The following is a 13378-nucleotide window of genomic DNA, read 5'->3' as shown; positions in this document are numbered from 1 at the left end:
ATGTTTCAATGAATAAATAACAATTCAGATAACGTACCTTCATTTGTTTGTACAATCACAAATTGATGCCTGTAAATAGACAAATCAAAGTACTTGCGTCAACAACATTTTTATTGAGATCCAATGACGTATTTCGAGAGTCTGCAACCTGATCCTTAGACGGATACAGCGGCTTTCATGTGCGTAATTTTGTTTGCTGGAGCTATCCGTCTGCTTTGTGTTTTATTCCGAACGAGCTGGATACTACGTTGTATTAACATATAAAACACACGCACCATATACGAGGGTTGGAACTTAAAACAGTTGCAACTATTTATTCACAACCGATACATAAGAGTTACATGTTTGCACCTGTAACTGTCCTTCAAAGTAGCCGCCAGCGTTGTGAAGAACTCGTTGCCAGCGATGTGGAAGGCGTAGTATACCGTTAGCAGAGCCTCTTCTGATGATGGTGCGGTCTAAAGTTATGGTGATTCTCGTGTACGACTGTGATGGTGTTATCCTAACGCATTACGTTCCTCCACGGCAGACCGTCAATGCGCAGTATTGCTGTTCGTTTTTGGAGCACCACCTGCGACCAGCTTTGCGAAAGAAGCGGCGACACTTTCTGTGCAACCTACCCATCATTTTGCTGTGGCTGCTCTACTTATGGGACTGGGAAGTACTACACCATCCACCATACTCCCAGGACCTAGGTCCTTGTGACTGACTAGATTCCGAAGATGAAGGCACCACTTCGTAGCATTCTATTCCGAACTGTTCCAGAGATTCGACAGGCAGTAGAACGCTCCATTCGCACCAACAGAACAGACTGCTAACGGTATACTACGCCTTCCACACCACTGGCAACGCGTTCTACAAAACGCTGCTGACTACTTTGACGAACAGTAACAGGTGCAAACATGTAACTCTTTTGTGTCTGTTGTGAATAAATGGTTGCATTGTGAATAAATAGTTGCACTATGTAAGTTCCAACCTTCGTATATTACCACTGACTGTATTGTGTTTCCTTTTTTTGAATGTACTCAGTGGTACAGCCTGTGAGTATATAATGACGTCCTGCAGTATGCAGTTCATTCAGAATAAAACAGAAGCAAACTAATACCAACAGTAAACAAAATTGCGCATATGAAAACCATTGTTTGCGACTGGGGATGAGGGTACAGCCTCTCGAGGCAACTGTCGTAATTTGTCTTATGCCAAACCATCGCAGATTAAGAGAAGTCCTTCTCGGATGAAGTAGATAATGTTAAATCTTATGTACACAAGTCCCCATCCTGTAACACCGCTATGAATGAACATAACGTTTGGACGCGGCATTACGTTTGTTCATTCAATCATACGTCGTGTTCTGTAAATACCATCGTGAAGGAGGGCGCCTACAGGGATATGGAAAATGTGGCTATTTCGATGACGGGCCATCATCCTATTATTTCCATCGAATATACGGCTGAAGTTGCCTCACTGTATGTCAGAGTATAAATATTTTTTTAACATACAGAATGTATAGAAACTATTAGTTAAGTATACTCTACATATGATCAGCCATTACAAAGTTTGATATGGCGTTCTTCCTCAACCAAACGTAAATACTAATATTGGAAACAATAATATTTATTGATATACAATTAACATTACCATTAACGTCGTACTTAACATAAAAAATATAGCGACCCGTCAGCTGTTGCATCATTACGGCACTGGCTAATCTAACACAGCGGCTGTGGACCTGTGGCTTTTTCGGTGGGAAATATTGACAACGATAGTCAAATCACAGCGAATGTACCGAGTCGAGTATCAGTAGCTGGCTTCCGACGCACAGGTCAAGGAACTTTTCAAGTGTCGCACTGAGTTAAGGCGTAGTCAAAGAGCTCCACCAGTCTTTCGGGATATAGTTATTGCGATTCACCGTTTACGAACTCTATTAACACAACAATTTAGGGACAAGCCCGCTCTCAGGCGTTACTGACATAGCTACCCGAACATACACACGATTAAAGGCTGGTAGATTGGTCCATTCCACGTCATTACCGCGTGTCTTACAAATTATATGTAAACACCAGCTCAATAGTTTTCTAAGAGACAAATATTACAGGCGTGGACAACATACCTGAGCACCACTGAACCCTGAGTGTGACCGAGGTATAATAAGGTCTGGCGTCTGAGTTCAACACTGAACAATGTTATCCTCACAAAGTAAAACAATTTCTGTGTCAATTCTCTACAGTCGTGTGCGTAATTTTGCAAAACACACACACACACACACACACACACACACACACACGACAACAACAACAAATTCCTGCCACTTTTATTCGAGGTGGAGGATAGGGTGGGGGTGTCATACGTTCTCTGGAAACAGCCTTCGAATGTTTACATCCAAACATTCTTTTGACGTACTGTCAGGAACATAGGACAACACTAACCTTAACGAATTGAAGTTGTGAGCATATCCCTTCCATCTCAATATGAACAACATGCTGCAAACTACATAATCGTTACTGCACTGTCACAAATGTAATTAATTGTGCGTACCAAGTTAGACAAATGCTGCGCCACTATTTTCTGAGCTTTTGAGGAAACGGGCGGAAAAACGCACTTACTTAATGTCTTGCTTATATGTTAAAAAGTGACATGAACACTGTGTCGTCGTTTTTCTGCTACCTAGGTAGCACTAAAGCAAAGAAAATCGCAGAGCAGATGTAATAGAAAGTACATTCCCATTCACACAAAGTTTAAATTTAAATTATTTAATTTTATACATGTACCGAAGTACGCCAAAACTAAAACTTGCCTTTGCACATGGTCGCAGAAATCCTGTCTATCGCGTTATGTGAAAAGAAAATCGAGATGCGACAATTTATTAAATGGCTCTTAATTCACCAACTATACAATAACATTCATAATTAAATTCCCACTGCGATAACAATACGCAAGACTTCATGCAGGGATCCCTTTAACAATAAATTAAGGGGCTTACTTTGCGCTAATCTCAGGAATCTCTTTTTCAACAGGCAAAAATATTAATGGAAAGGGTGTTTTTTGTCGTGGGCAGATCACCTTATGTTTTAGGTGAGGTCCATTAGTGTCTGGAAGTTCCCACAAGAAGTTTGAAAGATATGGAAGACAATAAGATACTTTCACTTGTCATTTACGAACATAAAACAGTCCACAAGTGTTATTTTAGTCATTGCTATAATTTTCAGAAACTGTAGTATTAATCTCTCAGGATAAATTTCGTGATCAATTGCAACTATATTTTATTATGCTTTACCAGTTTCGACAAATTAATTTGATCTTCAGAAGCTTAGTTTAGCAGACAGTCAATGATCTCTTCATAAAAGGCACATACCATGGCATTATCCTTCTATGAAGAAGGAAACTAAGCTTCTGTAGGTGACAAATTAATTTGTCGAAACCAGTAAAGCATAATAAAATTTATTTACAAATGATGACAAACTTACACTTAAAGTCTACAAGCGCTCAGTTTTGTTAGTCTACACGAGACAAAAATCACAATTCATCGATATACTAAGATAAGCATTGTTTGGAAGTAAGATTCAAGAATAATATCGCCAGAGAAGCCGCATATCCATTTAAAATGATTATCACTAATTCACTGCATTTTTCCAGGACAATTACTAAATCTATATTTTGTAAAAGCCTAAATGAAAACCGCTTTGCAGCATATATTAATATTACTGAAAGTAGGCTTTGTAAATTGACAACCCACGATACGAAATGCTCATGAGCTCTATTTAAAATACGTCTTGGGCGAGAGAGAAAGAACTGAAATGTTTGACCTACATTGGCAAGTAAGACTATACTTACAACATATTCTCGGACGGTGTTGTGGAAAATTTGCTCTCTTGCATCGGGATCATCTTCCATCTTCACCCACTCATCAATATCTTCAACAAAACAGCCTTCACTTTCGGCAGCCACATTTTGCTCTCTACCAAAGTTCTAATAACTGGGCGTTCACCGAGGGAATTTTGCAGCGCAAACACTCAGGCTCGAAGATAAGCGAATACACTTCATTTTGGAGCCACCTGACTGTAAACCGCTAGCCTGCTCACAGTTGCCGCGACACAAACAACTCGCACAGACTGACTGTAAGCCACAACACAGAAGTGTGACGCTACCTCTTCGGCTTTCTTTGGAGCACTGATGCTCAGCTGGAAGTTACGTTCAAGAACTCCGTGCTAGTAACCGATGCACTGCTGCAAACATAAGTGCAATGACAGTGACAGGAAATGCATTGATTAATTAAGTTCTTCAGGACTCTTTCCGAAACAATAAACTTCATAATGATATATTAACAGATATCGACACTGGTCCCTAGTTTGTGAGCGAGCTGAAAACAGGAATGGGAAAGCATTATCGATCAGCTGACTGGATTTTAATACGGTTGTGGGTTGGCAGAACAAATATGGACGCGGCTTTGAAAACAATCGAGTGTAGTCGAAGAGAAGTATTTGTTTATACAGTTTGTCAGACGTGTTGTAGCAAGTAAACTGTGTGTGTAATACAGCAACGCCAAGCTGATTACGTGAGTTCAGTTTTGTAGCATTAATTTTCATATTGATATGCGCTATAAGTGATTTTGGATTCTACCCTAAGTTTATTGTGGCAGCCACATTTCATTTACGGAAATAGATAACCTAAATTCATAATTTGGCAGTAGGTAGTTACGTGTCATAGGTCATTAGGTAGTTATGTGGTGTGCTGATCATATGCGGTATGAAAATCACAGCATGGAATATGTCATTTTTGCCATTTCGTTAGAATTCATGTATTACTGCGTGCTTGTTAATAGATGACTGCTTTCTCGTCGCACCATTGTTCTCGTTTTCTATGCATATTAAAGAAATTTAAGCAAGAAACATCTCACTGGCGTAGTTTTTATGGGATATTCTTTAATTAACTTTATCAAGGAAGATGAAGGAGTAGAACTGCTTTTTTGAGAGAATTACATTTGCATCAAAGTAATGTGGCATTTATTTTATTTATTTATTTATTTAGCATTCATGTCATCGTACAAACGATATTGGACTTGTCATAAATAGAAATTAACAATATAGAATATACAAAATGAAATTGTCTACAATTGGATTTGTCATACACAGAAATTAAAATATATAATGTATAAAATGAAATTGTCTGCAATAAATGACAGCAAACTTACAGTATCTTTCGACATAAGTGGTTTATAGTAATTTGTTTCTCAGTAACAATTTATAACTAGTTCTATAGGTGGTAAAGTGTAATAAAACCTGAAACAAACAAAGATAGAAAATTTTGGAGGTTAGTTTGTGAAGTCAGTTTCTTGGTCTTCAAGATATTCATTTATTGAGTAGCAATATTTATCAATTAAAATTTTTCTAAGTTCCAATTTAATATTTGTATTGCCCTTTAAATCTTTAATGTACTGAGGCAGCGCATTATAGAGCTTAATGCCCATGTGGCTTACATGCTTCTGAGTTCGTGTTCTTCTTACTTGTTCTATGTGGAGATCATTCTTGTTCCTTGTGTTATAGTTGTGACAGTTTGCATTTGTGTGGAGATTGCTTAGATTAGCTTTGGTTAAGAGTATACATTTAAGTATATAGACTGATGGCAGAGTAAGTATTCCTAACTTTTTGAAAAGAGGTATGCAGTGAGCTTGTGTTGGACTGTGGGTAATTATTCGAACAGCCCATTTTTGTAAGATAATAATGTCTTTCAAATTAGATTTTGAGCTGGCCCAGAACACTATTCTAAATGAGGCAACAGAATGAAAGTATCCCAAGTATGCCATTCTGATGCCTTCTAGAGTGCAAACATTTGCAGTAACTCTCAGTGCAAAGCAGGCTGAGTTAAGTCTGTGTGTAAGAAATTTTACATGGTGTTTCCAATTCATAGCTTCATCTATATGCATTCCTAACACTTTTGCAAAGTGCACTCTCTCTATTAGTCTGTCATCCAGTTCTAGATTAATGTCTTCATCCTGAATCATTTTACCAAACTGTATGTAATTTGTTTTCTTTGAATTGAGTGTAAGTTTATTTTCACTGAACCAAGTCTCAATACTTTTTAGGATTTTGTCAGCAGTTGACTGTAAAGAGTTTTTAAAGTCGCTCACTATCAGACTTGTCATCTGCATATAGTACAATTTTGGCTGTATCGTATTGTAACTGTAAATCATTGACATATATGAGAAAGAGTAGTGGCCCTAAGATGCTGCGCTGGGGTACTCCTAAAGGAACTTCTTTTGCTTCTGAAACTAACGTTATTTTTTGATATGAATTTACAGTAGTGAGCTCTACAATCTGAGATCTGTTTTTGATATATAACTCAAACCACATTTTAACTCTTCCTCTAATACCTACTGCTTCCAGCTTGTCAAGGAGTATTTCATGGTAGACCATATCGAAAGCTTTCGATAGCTCTAAATTGATTCCTACTACGGAAATACGGAAGTGTCCGATCCCGCCCGTCTGCTTTGACTCATGACGTCACAGACATAGCGGGGGCAAAAAAAAAAAAAAACCACTTTCCACAAGAAGCCTAATGACACTAACGGGACAAGCGCGGGAAATGGGGTGTTTTGGGTGGGGGGCAAACTAAATATAAACAAATTTAGACGCCTTGCGTAGCTACAACGTGTAAGTGAAGACAGCCATGCAGGAATACTCACCCACCTCCACAGGGGTCGTAACCCCTGCAACCCATAGAAGATAAAAATGCTTCACTAGCGGATTAGTGTTTTTTGTCTTTAAAAAAAAAAAAATCTCATGGGATAGAACGAACAGATCAGAAAGATAAATATAATAAACTAAAACAGAAATTGGAGGAAACAGATAATTAAAATAAGTAATAAATGTTTTTAAATTAAAAAAAAAAAATCTCACGAGATAGAACGAACAGGTCAGAAAAGTAAATAAAATAAGATAAAGCAGAACTGGAGACAGCCACACTCAAACCAAACTCCGCGCCGTCATGACGTCACACATGACAACACCCTTACGTCACGGGTCAAAGCCGACGCGTGGGATCAGACGCTTCTGTCGCTTTAATTATTTCTTGGGTGTGGCCTATGACTGCAGTTCCTGTGCTTCATTTTGCATGAAAACCATGTTGATTACTATTCCAAAGTTTATCATTGTCTAGGTAACTAGTGACTCTCAATTTCATCAGTTTCTCCAACATTTTGGAAGAAGCAGGAAGAAGTGATATGGGACGGTAGTTTTCTATTTTATGTATGTCTCCATTTTTAAATAGTGGCCTCACTTTTGAGATCTTCAGTCACTGAGGAAACACACCTTCACTAAAGGATAAATTTACAATATGTGTTAAAGATTTTACAATCTACACTGCAGTCCTTATGATTGCAACTGGTACTTCATCAGCACCTGCTGCCATTTTTGGTTTTAAGCTTCTAATCACTCTAATTACTTCCTGTTCATTTGTTGAAGTAATATTCATGCTGCAGGCAACCCTTGGAGCATGTATTATTTTTTGTTTTGTGAAGTTAAGTTTAATGAACGCGGTACATTTAAAAAATAGTTATTAATATAGTTTGCCATTTCCTTCTTTTCTATATTGCAATTTTCACTGCTTTTGAGTATTATTTCTTCCTCTTCTCCCAAGGTAGTAGTTTCATTCCTCACAATGTCTCATATAGTTTGTGGTTTGTTGTCTGAGTTACTGATTAAATTGTCATTATATAGCAATTTTGCCTTTACTATTGCCTTTCGGTATATATTCCTGTATGTTTTTACATATTCTAGAAACTGTGGATCTGAGCAAGTTTTAATTTCTTGGTTCAGTCTTTTCATGGTTACACTGGAAGTCCTAAAGCCTGTAGTTATCCAAGGTTTGTGTGCTTTTTCTTCCGAAGACTTGGACCTCGCTAATTTCTTAGGGAAACACATTTCAAAATGCGACATGAATATAGAAGAAACGGTATTATATGCATTATTTTCACTTGATTCTAATCTCACATCTTTCATTGGTTAGACAGTTAACAAAATGTGTGCAGTTTTCTTTAGAAAAAATCCTTTTATAAGTGTGGCAAGATGTTTTTTTCACAGGCATTGGGGGAACCTTCCCCCATGAACCATGGACCTTGCCGTTGGTGGGGAGGCTTGCGTGCCTCAGCGATACAGATAGCCATACCGTAGGTGCAACCACAACGGAGGGGTATCTGTTGAGAGGCCAGACAAACATGTGGTTCCTGAAGAGGGGCAGCAGCCTTTTCAGTAGTTGCAGGGGCAACAGTCTGGATGATTGACTGACCTGGCCTTGTAACACTAACCAAAATAGCCTTGCTGTGCTGGTACTGCGAACGGCTGAAAGCAAGGGGAAACTACAGCCGTAATTTTTCCCGAGGACATGCAGCTTTACTGTATGATTAAATGATGATGGCGTCCTCTTGGGTAAAATATTCCGGAGGTAAAATAGTCCCCCATTCGAATCTCCGCGCGGGGAATACTCAAGAGGACATCGTTATCAGGAGAAAGAAAACTGGCATTCTACGGATCGGAGCGTGGAATGTCAGAACCCTTAATCGGGCAGGTAGGTTAGAAAATTTAAAAAGGGAAATGGATAGGTTGAAGTTGGATATAGTAGGAATTAGTGAAGTTCGGTGGCAGGAGGAACAAGACTTTTGGTCAGGTGATTACAGGGTTATAAATACAAAATCAAATAGGGGTAATGCAGGAGTAGGTTTAATAATGAATAAAAAAATAGGAGTGCGGGTTAGCTACTACAAACAGCATAGTGAACGCATTATTGTGGCCAAGATAGACACAAAGCCCATGCCTACTACAGTAGTACAAGTTTATATGCCAACTAGCTCTGCAGATGATGAAGAAATTGATGAAATGTATGACGAGATAAAAGAAATTATTCAGGTAGTGAAGGGAGATGAAAATTTAATAGTCATGGGTGACTGGAATTCGTCAGTAGGAAAAGGGAGAGAAGGAAACATAGTAGGTGAATATGGATTGGGGGGAAGAAATGAAAGAGGAAGCCGCCTTGTAGAATTTTGCACAGAGCATAATAACACTTGGTTCAAGAATCATAAAAGAAGGTTGTATACCTGGAAGAATCCTGGAGATACTAATAGGTATCAGATAGATTATATGATGGTAAGACAGAGATTTAGGAACCAGGTTTTAAATTGTAAGACATTTCCAGGGGCAGATGTGGATTCTGACCACAATCTATTGGTTATGAACTGCAGATTGAAACTGAAGAAACTGCAAAAAGGTGGGAATTTAAGGAGATGGGACCTGGATAAACTGAAAGAACCAGAGGTTGTAGAGAGTTTCAGGGAGAGCATAAGGGAACAATTGACTGGGGGAAAGAAATACAGTAGTAGAAGAATGGGTAGCTCTGAGGGATGAAGTAGTGAAGGCAGCAGAGGATCAAGTAGGTAAAAAGATGAGGGCTAGTAGAAATCCTTGGGTAACAGAAGAAATATTGAATTTAATTGATGAAAGAAGAAAATATAAAAATGCAGTAAATGAAGCAGGCAAAAAGGAATACAAACGTCTCAAAAATGAGATCGACACGAAGTGCAAAATGGCTAAGCAGGGATGGCTAGAGGACAAATGTAAGGATGTAGAGGCTTGTCTCACTAGGGGTAAGATAGATACTGCCTACAGGAAAATTAAAGAGACCTTTGGAGAGAAGAGAACCACTTGTATGGATATTAAGAGCTCAGATGGCAACCCAGTTCTAAGCAAAGAAGGGAAGGCAGAAAGGTGGAAGGAGTATATAGAGGGTTTATACAAGGGCGATGTACTTGAGGACAATATTATGGAAATGGAAGAGGATGTAGATGAAGATGAAATTGGAGATAAGATACTGCGTGAAGAGTTTGAGAGAGCACTGAAAGACCTGAGTCAAAACAAGGCCCCGGGAGCAGACAACATTCCATTAGAACTACTGATGGCCTTGGGAGAGCCAGTCATGACAAAACTACCATCTGGTGAGCAAGATGTATGAGACAGGCAAAATACCCACAGACTTCAAGAAGAATATAATAATTCCAATCCCAAAGAAAGCAGGTGTTGACAGATGTGAAAATTACCGAACTATCAGTTTAATAAGTCACAGCTGCAAAATACTAACACGAATTCTTTACAGACGAATGGAAAAACTGGTAGAAGCGGACCTCGGGGAAGATCAGTTTGGATTCCGTAGAAATGTTGGAACACGTGAGGCAATACTAACCTTACGACTTATCTTAGAAGAAAGATTAAGAAAAGGCAAACCTACGTTTCTAGCATTTGTAGACTTAGAGAAAGCTTTTGACAACGTTAACTGGAATACCCTCTTTCAAATTCTGAAGGTGGCAGGGGTAAAATACAAGGAGCGAAAGGCTATTTACAATTTGTACAGAAACCAGATGGCAGTTATAAGAGTCGAGGGGCATGAAAGGGAAGCAGTGGTTGGGAAAGGACTGAGACAGGGTTGTAGCCTCTCCCCGATGTTATTCAATCTGTATATTGAGCAAGCGGTAAAGGAAACAAAAGAAATATTCAGAGTAGGTATTAAAATTCATGGAGAAGAAGTAATAACTTTGAGGTTCGCCGATGACATTGTAATTCTGTCAGAGACAGCAAAGGACTTGGAAGAGCAGTTGAACGGAATGGACAGTGTCTTGAAAGGAGGATATAAGATGAACATCAACAAAAGCAAAAAGAGGATAATAGAATCTACTCAAATTAAACCGGGTGATGCTGAGGGGATTAGATTAGGAAATGAGACACTTAAAGTAGTAAAGGAGTTTTGCTATTTATGGAGTAAAATAACTGATGATGGTCAAAGTAGAGAGGATATAAAATGTAGACTGGCAATGGCAAGGAAATCGTTTCTGAAGAAGAGAAATTTGTTAACATCTAGTATAGATTTAAGTGTCAGGAAGTCGTTTCTGAAAGTATTTGTATGGAGTGTAGCCATGTATGGAAGTGAAACATGGACGATAAATAGTTTGGACAAGAAGAGAATAGAAGCTTTCGAAATGTGGTGCTACAGAAGAATGCTGAAGTTAAGGTGGGTAGATCACGTAACTATGAGGAGGTATTGAATAGGATTGGTGAGAAGAGAAGTTTGTGGCACAACTTGACTAGAAGAAGGGATCGGTTGGTAGGACATGTTTTGAGGCATCAAGGGATCACAAATTTAGCATTGGAGGGCAGCGTGGAGGGTAAAAATCGTAGAGGGAGACCAAGAGATGAATACACTAAGCAGATTCAGAAGGATGTAGGTAGCAGTAGGTACTGGGAGATGAAGAAGCTTGCACAGGATAGAGTAGCATGGAGAGCTGCATCAAACCAGTCTCAGGACTGAAGACCACAACAACAACAAATTGGTGGAACAGTAAGCACCAGAGCTTGTGATCAGATAAACCAAGATCAGTGTTATTGACCTCCTCTTCATTGCAATCTATTTTTGAGAATATATTATCTACTACGGTCTGTGATGTGTGTGTTATTCAGGTAGGGCCTATTACATGGGGTAACATGTTAAAATACTGTAAAATATTCAGAAATTTATCTTTAACCGTATTATTGCACATAAGATTTATGTTAAAATCCCCACAAAGAAGCACAGAAGCTTTTTCATTGTACCCAATGTTTAACACAATTTCTAGTTTTGAAAAAAATTTATCTATAACTCCACATGGTGACCTGTACACAATCATTACTATCATTTTCCTTTGCTTACCATACAACTCAATAGCAGCTGCTTCAAAATGCTTTTCTACACTTGACTTTTCAATATCGCATCTCCTTTTGAATTTCATCCCTGTTTTTGTATAAATATAGACACCACCACTTCAGGCATTTTCCCTACAGTAAGAGCTAGCTAGTCTAAAAGGGCGTATAATGATGTTGTTTAATTCATATTCCCTACACCAATGCTCCGAAAGACACAAGCACCCAATGTTAAACTCATCAAAAAACTTCTAGTTTAATGTATTTATTTCTTAGAGACTGAATATTTAGATTCATATCTTGAAAAGAATTTGATGGGAGCCTAGATTTAGTTACACTTACAGTTTGTTTTATCGAACTGGTCGTAGAGAAGTTGGTTGTCTGCACATTTGTTGAAAGTTCCATACTGCAACTTTTCCTGTTCTGGGGTAGAAAAAATCCTGGTTCATTCTTGAAGGTCGTTTTGGTCTTAAGCTCCTCAGATTTTATGTGAAGTGTTTCTAAGTGTTGTTGCTGCCAGCTGTCCAGGCAAACTTTGATCTGTTGGTGATGTTGCACACCTGTTCATAGCAGAGTTTGGCTCTTGAGGCCCAGTGTGAACTTTGATAACATTTGCTTCCCTATATCTGTGCTGTTACATTGTGAAATGCACATCTTTGCAGACTTTTTCTGCTATGACAGCTGAAATTGGTTAGCAAATCCCTTGCCTTGCTTAGCCTTTCATGGTTGATCGGACGCATATGCCAACTAATGTAACTAGGTTGGCAGCCCTGCAGCCAGGCGACTAGTGCGACTTTTGGTGTTCTCATAAATATAAGTCATTTTAGATTATAAAAACATATAGTTTAGTACTGATTATGTGGCAAATAGGTGTATTAGTGTGCCTTTTAAGCGTACCATTAAAGGTTTTTACCTCCGGAATATTTTACCCAAGAGGACGCCATCATCATTTAATCATACAGTAAAGCTGCATGCTCTCGGGAAAAATTATGGCCGTAGTTTCCCCTTGCTTTCAGCCGTTCGCAGTACCAGCACAGCAAGGCCGTTTTGGTTTTTGTTACAAGGCCAGATCAGTCAATCATCGAGACTGTTGCCCTTGCAACTACTGAAAAGGCTGCTGCCCCTCTTCAGGAACCACACGTTTGTCTGGCCTCTCAACAGAAACCCCTCCGTTTTGGTTGTACCTACGGTCCGGCTATCTGTATCGCTGAGGCACGCAAGCCTCCCCACCAACGGCAAGGTCCATGGTTCATGGGGGGGGGGGGGGGGTCTGACTACCCCAGCAGAAATAATGTCCACCATAAAATCTTTAAAATCAAAAACAGCTAGTGGGTATGATGAAATATCAACAAAGTTAATTAAAGAATGTGATTCTGAGTTAAGTAACATATTAAGCTATCTGTGCAACCAGCCGTTTATCAGTGGAATATTTCCTGAATGGTTGAAATCTGCTGAAGTTAAGCCACTGTTTAAGAAGGGAGATAAAGAAACAGTATCAAATTTCCGTCCAATTTCACTCTTGCCACCATTCTCAAAAATTTTAGAAAAAGTAAAGTACAATTGGCTTTATAACCATCTTATCTCAAATAACATACTGTCAAAGTCACAACTCGAATTTATAAAGGTTTCTGATATTGAGAAGGCTATCTACACTTACAGTGAAAATT

General features: G+C 38.8%; 2 protein-coding genes across 7 annotated transcripts in view; one reads left to right on the top strand and one right to left on the bottom strand.

The window, feature by feature from the left end:
• The window catches only part of LOC126215157 (protein Lilipod), a 413331-nt gene extending 409128 nt beyond the window's left edge, over positions 1-4203 (bottom strand). Inside the window, exon 1 of one of the 2 annotated variants that reach the window (XM_049941822.1) lies at positions 3832-4203. In XM_049941822.1, the coding sequence (XP_049797779.1) occupies positions 3832-3891 (60 nt within the window). In that variant the 5' untranslated portion in view covers positions 3892-4203. The remainder of the gene's footprint in view (positions 1-3831) is intronic. The other variant, XM_049941823.1, reaches the window with a different exon arrangement.
• A 104-nt stretch (positions 4204-4307) lies between these two features.
• Positions 4308-13378, top strand: part of LOC126215158 (pre-mRNA-splicing factor 18) — a 119387-nt gene continuing 110316 nt past the window's right edge. For 2 of the 5 annotated variants that reach the window (XM_049941825.1, XM_049941826.1), the window contains exon 1: positions 4335-4552. The gene's annotated coding sequence lies outside the window, so the exon portion shown is untranslated. Of the gene's footprint in view, positions 4553-13378 lie in introns of all 5 variants that reach the window. The other 3 variants (XM_049941828.1, XM_049941824.1, XM_049941827.1) reach the window with 2 other exon arrangements.

Source organism: Schistocerca nitens, chromosome 12 (assembly GCF_023898315.1).
Source record: "Schistocerca nitens isolate TAMUIC-IGC-003100 chromosome 12, iqSchNite1.1, whole genome shotgun sequence".
NCBI lineage: Eukaryota > Metazoa > Arthropoda > Insecta > Orthoptera > Acrididae > Schistocerca > Schistocerca nitens.
This window is presented reverse-complemented; position numbering and strand designations above follow the sequence as displayed.